Consider the following 7,722-nt stretch of genomic DNA (forward strand, 5'->3'; position numbering starts at 1 on the left):
AAATAGCTGTATGACCTTGGGATAACATTAAAGATATAGAAAGTTTGGGGGTATTTTTATTGTTAGAGTACTTGAATGATTTTTTTCATTTTAACATAACTGTTGTTAGATAAATGTTATGTTACAAGTATAGAAAGTGAACTTTGTAAAACATTAGTTCAATTCTCTTAATATAGGTATTGAAGAGATCTCACATATGAATTACCAGTGCCCATTAGAAAATACCAGTGTTGGTGCAAAGATTCAAAATTGTGCAGAGTCCTCTCCAGATGCCGTCAGTACAAATTCAGAGAGTGCTCAAGAAAGTCATGAAGAAATGGTAAATGGTTTGAGGAGATTCTGTAGAAGCAAATGCACCGCCAGCTCATCTTAGCATGTCCATTCCAAAATCTTGAAGCTCCTCCTGGGGACCTGGTATACTCTTTGGGCATGAAATCAATGAGGAATGCAGTTTGACTTGTACAGCAGGGAGGTTCAGTCTTCAGCCTCTAAGGCATTAATGCTTGCTCTTGTTGGAAGGAGCTCCCTGCTCATTTACCATGTGCTTCATCCTTGAGTCATGCAGTTCCAACCATTTCTGATTCTTGTCCTTTCTTCTCTCCTGCCTTGCTTTTACTTTTTTGCTTCCAAACAAAATTCAAAAAGCACAGAGACCAGAGATCTCTCTATGGGAGGTTTACACTGATTGGAATTGTGGCGATAATGGATCGTAAAGAAAGAACACGTAGATCCAATTTTAGAACACTTTTGGCCAAGGGCAGGATTCTTTTGGCAGATTAAGAGAATGGCACAAATCAGGTCTTGGCAAGAAGTCTCATGAAGCAAGGAAGTAGATAATTTAAAAAATAAATGATAAAACCCTAATCTTTGTGATCCCAGAATTCCTCTATTTTCTCTGTTTTAAGTGAATGAAATGCTGTTTTCCTCTGTTCCCTTATGTATAGAAAAAAAGTTATTCATAACTTTTTTTTTTAAACCCTTGTACTTCGGTGTATTGTCTCATAGGTGGAAGATTGGTAAGGGTGGGCAATGGGGGTCAAGTGACTTGCCCAGGGTCACACAGCTGGGAAATGGCTGAGGCCGGGTTTGAACCTAGGATCTCCTGTCTCTAGGCCTGACTCTCACTCCACTGAGCTACCCAGCTGCCCCTATTATTCATAACTTTTTGACCAATTTATCTTAAATTTGGTCCATTGCCCTCACTTGATTTGTGTTTGTTAACAGATGTCAGTTGTGGTGTTTAAAATCACTGGTGTTAATGGGGAAATTGATATCCGAGGAGAAGATACTGAAATCTGCCTTCAAGTGAACCAAGTGTCTCCCAGCCAACTAGGCAATGTCAGCATTCGGCAATATTTTTGCAATCGTCCAGTAGGTAAGAGCATGTATGATCAGCAGTTCTTTTACAGATGATAGCTTGAGAGAAATGACATTGCTTGGCTTATGCATTATAGCTTAGTACAGTATCTTTCTTTAACATAATTGGAATCAAGAAAGCCTTTCTGTTAGTTTCATGGTAGAAGTACTCATAGAATATTGACTTTGATTTCTAGTAAGACCAGAACTTGTTTAGTCAATCAGTTTAGATTGATTGCTATTTCCAAAAAGGCTATAGTCTGAATTGGAGAATTATTGTAGAATTAATATAGAAACATAACTTAATAGCAGTTTCTTCATTTTTTTATATGTGATTGTTATCTCTCGTATGTCCAGAACTTGTCTTTTTTTTTTTTTTTCTCTTCACACCCTTTGATATGATGGGTCACTTCTGGGAAGGATAGTGGTTTCCTCTCATTTGAAAGAAGGAAAACTGAATTCTCAATGTAGAGATTGAATGTCTTAATATCCTGTGATGCAAGCTTGTGTCTGCCACGTCCTTGATCAAAGTGCCCATTGTATATGCTACTATGGTGGGTGGTTGGAAGATGTGTGCTCCCTAACCTCCTGGTGCTTCCATGCTAACTTTAGAGAGCTGCAACTCACTCCCAATTTAGATTTAAGCCACAAAATAAATAAAGCTTGTGAATACGAAAATGAATTATGATATATCCTTTTCAGAGCTAATATAAATCTAGATCTCATGTAGTGCTTTGGCTTGGTTCACTTCAAGAAATTGCTCATTAGATTGGAAGTATAGATTGAAAATGACAATGTTTATTTTCCATTATCTTTTAAAAATGCACTGAGTTGCGATCTTTTTCTTTGCTGTATACACAGAATGCTATATCTGGTACATTACATGTTGAAATAAATTCAGCTCTGCATGATATCAAATAAATGTGTTCTCACCATTCATCCTGGGAATTTCAGGTAAATGTGTCATTTGTCTATAAGACAGCATCCAAGAGATGGAGAGCATGAGGCTTCTCTTTTGCCTAGGCACTGCCGATGAGAGTGCTTGAGTTGCTAAAATCCTCATGGAGTTAGGGAAGCCAAGCCCAAACTGTAGGAATACATCAAAACAGGGAAATTACTGAGAGTCAAGTTAAATGAATGTTTAGAAAAGGGAGAATGTAGGTATTTGAAACCTTATCTCTTCCTGGATCCCATGTTGCAGTAATATCCATATAGATTATTTACAGGTGCCCAAATTTCCTGTTAGTTTCATCTTTTTTCCTACCCAGATCTATCAAATTTGCCCTTTTGCTATAATTTTTTTTTGAAGAAAGAAGTATCCCAGGGTGCCTTGTTCATGAGTTATATAGTGAATACTTACTAAGTTACTCAGTGAGCAATAAGTCTATATTCTCAGGTAATTCTTTGAGTGTAAAAGTATAATTTGTGGTAAAATAGCTTGATGGGCTCCAAAAAAAAAAATGGGCCTTATTAACAACAACAACAAAAAAAGCCTAAAGTATATCTACAAATTGTTGGAGCTTCAATCAGCCAGAGCAGCATATTGCAAAATCTGGTGTAACCTGAGACACTGTGGCCTCCGCTGAGGGAATTCAGTTACCTGAATGAGCAGAGGCATTTTGTGACCTAGCTACATGACATGGATTTAATTGACAAGTATAGGCATATAAGAGATAATCATTATAAATATTTTGGATTAATTGTAATTAGGCTCCATTATACCCCAGTTAAAGGGGAAAAGATTTTGAATAATAGAAATGTTTTTATTTGTCTAAAAATAAATATGATTTTGATTGCTAAAAGTATTTCTGACCTTGAACTTCCTAATGAAGCCTGTGTTTCCTTAGGTGCTATCGAGCCAAATTAAATTATGGTGAAACATTATGTTTGATGTGAATTGATCTCAGTTTGTTAGAGATAAGTAACTGCTGACATTTCCCACATCTTTGATTCAAGAACCATCATGTATTGATTACTTCCTAGCTTTTTCACATTGCCTCGTGTTTTCTTTTATATTAAGAAGAACCCTCCTCTCCTTTACCCTCTCCCAAAGTCTTAGGGGCTTGAGAACTATTAGACACATCTAATTCTTTAAAAAAAAAATCTAAAATGTCTTTTTGAAAGTGTTAATTATTTACTATCTTAGAAATTGAAGTAGTTATGACTTGAATTCAATCTCAATGGCTTCCTAAATTGCCTGATTTGTTTTTGTTTTTCCCTGCTTTGCCATGAGTTTGACTCCCAGATTTTAGGGTGTAAGTGAAAGTTCCTTAATTTCTCCTTTTCCTCTTCCTGAGGACTAAATGCCTCTACTGAGAATTATGCAAAATTCCCAACATTTTAACCTCTTAACCTAGAATGCATTGGCCCCTGACACCAGCATTGCCTGAGGTCGTTGCCTTCCCCTTATTGTAGGACCAAATGGGATAATCCAAAAGCCCCAACAGGCTTCTGAGGAGTCTTTGGAGATAAATTTATGAGTTGATTTTGACTTCTCTACTGCCTATGTTATCCATTATTATGAACATTCACTGTGTATCCCAAAGACATACAAATACACATTCACACACCCTGAGTATTAGCAGTATTTTGTGGGATATTTTCAGAGTAATGTACTTGAGTTAATCTCTTATTGCAGCTTCTTCTATTTTTAAAATAGAAATAATTCAGTAAAGTAATGGGGGCAGGGAGGAGTGGCGATCATGGCAGAGAGTTGCCTATGAAGTGTTAGATATAAAGAAGAGAGAGGGAGGTAGGGAGAGGAGGGAGTGTGTGTTTGGTCTTTATGTGTCTATGTATTTCTCTAAATTATACCAAAGAATAGCCCTTAGATTATTAGTGGTGGTAAGGGGGAGTGAAATGTGATATAAAACTCCTTTGTATCTATTACTGATTATAGTAAACATGGCAATTATTCTTTTATGGAAGAGAATTGGATATGTTTTTGGATGCTGATGAGTTCTCTAACCTTCTCCTGTATGTATTTTCTCCAGTTTCAGATCGTAAAGCTGTGACTGTTACTGCCAAGTCTTCACCTGAGATTACACTGAGATTTGAAAGTGGTCCTAGTGCTGGGATACATTCCTCACTAGCTGCAAAAACCGGATTTCTGCAGTGTCACATAGAAAATTTTAGCACTGAGTTTTTAATGTCTTCTTTGATGAATATTCAACATTTTCTGGAAGATGAGACTGTTGGGACAGTTATGCCAATGAAAATACAAGTTTCCAATTCAAAGATAAATTTGAAAGTATGTGAACAAATTATTTTTCTATTTTTGACATGTTCTATAGAATCAGGGCCAGCTTCTGAATCAAGAAGGCCTGGTTTTAGATCTTTCTGCCTTTGCCCTGAACAGGCTTCCTGACCTCAGGCAAGGCTCTTGAAATGCCTCAGGCTAGTCTGAAGACTGAGTAGCTGCTGATAGGTAGGCAGCAGTGCCTTGGCAGAGGAAATTTCCTCACCGCAGGTCCCTACATCAGGGAACTCCCTGATCTGGTCCCTTCCCCAAAGTTTTAGCAATATTTGGGCAAATATCCATTTTTCTGGCTTTGACTTTGGTTTTTCCTGTTTCTTTCTCTCCCCCCCTCGGCCCCTCCCCTTCCCCAATAACCTTTATCTTAGAATTGATACTAAGTTTTGTTTCCAAGACAGAAGAGTGGTAAAGATTAGGCAATAGGGATTAAGCAATTTATCCAGGGTCACATGACTAGGAAATATCTGAAGCCAGATTTGAACCCAGGACTTCTTGGCTATAGGCCTGGCTCTCTATCCACTGAGCCACCTAGCTGTCCCATTCCTGTTTTTTTGTTTTGTTTTGTTTTTTGATGAGACACCAGGGTGAATACAATTGTTAGTTTCTTAGGAAACACAATATAAGATGTTACATCTCAGTTTCCTCATTTGAGGAAAATGTTTGTTAAAAGAACATTATTTTACCATGAACTAAATTCATAGCAACAGCATGAAGACTTTTCCTTTTCTTGTCTATAGGATGACAGCCCACACAGTGACATGGTAGCCCCTGGCTCAGCCCCTGTGATGCTACATATTGATCACCTGGTGGTAGAGAGACAAGACGATGGCTCTTTTCATGTCAGAGGTAGGCAGGAAAACATCGGAGGAGTAGGGCTGCCGGAGAGGAGAGTCGTTTTGTTTCTACTTGTATGTCCCAAGCACTTGTTCTGTGCGCTCTTGTGTATGTGCATGTGGGGATGTGTGTGTGTGCAATGCATAGGGTGGTAGCAGGTGCTGCCTTAAGTTAGGGACCATTTTACCAAGAGATCTCTGCTTTCCAGTCCTACACTCAGCTGAAACTTCTTTTCTTAAGATTACCAACAATCTCTTAACTGCTAAGTCAAGTGACCTTTTCTGGACTTGGCACTGCTAACCCCTGAGCTTCTCTCATGCTCTGTTCTCTCTGAGTTTCCATGAACTTCTTCTTTCCTATGTCTTTTTCTACTGCCTCACTTTTCCTTCTGTTGTATTTAAAAATGAGGAGGGCCGAGATTAAAAGGGAGAATAGTATTTTAATAAAAGCCATGCTGATAGAGATAAAAATCATTAGACCACACACCTGTAAGTATTCAAACTCTTGCCTCAGCCATTTTACCTTTTCTATCTTCATGTGCTCAGGTAGCTAAAAAGAAGCTCAAAGTCACTTCCCCCTATTTAAAGCCTTCCCTCACCTTGAATACGTAATCCAAAACAGGAAACCTGTTGGGGATCACGGGAAATGTAGTTCCAAGTATCCCAAGTGATTTTAAATAACACATTACACCCCTGAGATCCGTTGAAAAAGACTGGTCTTTTTCAGTGGATCTTAAACCAAAAGAAAAGAGGACAAAAGCTAGCCGCCTTGACAAAAAGCCCATTTTGGGGTAGTCCCCCACTGGCATAAGAGTATCCATTCAAAATAAATACATTCAGTCCATTCAACTCCCCATAGTTAAAATCAACTGTGCCCCAAAGTTCAAATATGGATCTTCATGATCCACTGAAGGGTCTTTAGGCATCTTCATGGTGTCTTCACCAAACAGGTTTATCGTCTGGATTCTGGGGAGATGGCAAAATCCTTATCCTGAAATTACTCTCAAAGAATTTAAACTTTATATTATAGATTACAAAACATACATTTTCTTCTGAGAACTAGCATTACTCCCCTGAGATTACCCCTAAAGGAGTAGAATTAACTTGCATTATAGATTATAATTCAGATATTATGGTTATAAAAACACACACCCCTGAGGAAAATGTTAAATAACACACTTCTTAGATATGTTTGCTGAATCACCATTCATGTCCCTTTTCTTTGTACTCGAGGACCCTCTTTTTGTTTTAACCTTTCAGAAATCTCATCAACTTCCTTCAGGTCAATGATTACCTCTAAACAGATTCTCAAATTTACATACTCATCCTTTATCTCTCCTCTAAACTCCAGTTCTGAATCTCCCTTAGGTGTCTCCAAAACAACATGTCCAACTAGAACTTATTTTCTTTACTCCAAATCTATCCTTCCTTCACATTTTTCATTTTCTTTCCAAGGGCACTGATTTCTCTGTTTTCATCTAGGTACACAACCTCAAAGTCATCTTGGACCCTTTCCTCCTACATGCAGGCATTTGCCAGATCCTTTCCATTTCTATCTGTTCCTTTCTCTCCCCTAACAAAGCTTCAGCCTTTGTTCAGGCTCTTATCACCATTTTTTTTATGAACTGTTTATTACAAGAGCTTCCAGACTCTCCCCTCCAGCCTACCCATCTTCCCACAAAGGTGCCAAATTGATTTTTCTAAAATGTCAGTCTAACCATGTCACAACTCCATTGCTCTATAAGCTCTGGTGGCTCCCACTTACTTCTTGAATAAAATTTAGGCCCATGTTGGGCATTTCAAGCTCTTCTCTGCCTCTCTGTCCAGGATGACTGTAAATGTTCTACATTTCAACCAAACATCCTTTTGTGATGTTCCTCCTCCTGCATCAGTGCTTTCTCCCAGACTCTCTGTCCTTCACATCTTGGCATGATCTCTCTCCTCACCTCTGCCTGTCAAAAGGTCCAGCTGCATTCAAAGTTGAGAACCTTCTACACGAGGCCTTTCCTCACCCTTGGTCCTCTAATTTTTAGTGTTCTTCCTGCCCTGAAGCTGCTTTCTCATCACTTTCCTGTGTAAATGTAGTTGACCTCAGTAGAAGCTTCTTGAGAATAGGGCCTCATTCCTTTTGCCTCTTTGTGACTAGAGCCTGACATTCCCTAGGACAGTAGGGGCGTAACACATGGTTACTAAAATGACACTACAATAGCAGCCATATCCGTCTATCCATCTCTCTTCTTTTCTCCTTCCCTTTCTCTCCCCATCTATATCTTTCTT

General features: G+C 38.5%; 1 protein-coding gene across 1 annotated transcript in view; it reads left to right on the forward strand.

Annotated features, from left to right (window-relative positions):
• The window catches only part of UHRF1BP1L (UHRF1 binding protein 1 like), a 52,797-nt gene that overhangs the window by 39,833 nt on the left and 5,242 nt on the right, over positions 1 to 7,722 (forward strand). Inside the window, exons 17-20 of the mRNA XM_044679158.1 lie at positions 177 to 319; positions 1,225 to 1,375; positions 4,350 to 4,606; positions 5,350 to 5,458. Of these exons, the coding sequence (XP_044535093.1) occupies positions 177 to 319; positions 1,225 to 1,375; positions 4,350 to 4,606; positions 5,350 to 5,458 (660 nt within the window). The remainder of the gene's footprint in view (positions 1 to 176; positions 320 to 1,224; positions 1,376 to 4,349; positions 4,607 to 5,349; positions 5,459 to 7,722) is intronic.

Source organism: Gracilinanus agilis, chromosome 5, assembly GCF_016433145.1.
Source record: "Gracilinanus agilis isolate LMUSP501 chromosome 5, AgileGrace, whole genome shotgun sequence".
Lineage (NCBI taxonomy): Eukaryota > Metazoa > Chordata > Mammalia > Didelphimorphia > Didelphidae > Gracilinanus > Gracilinanus agilis.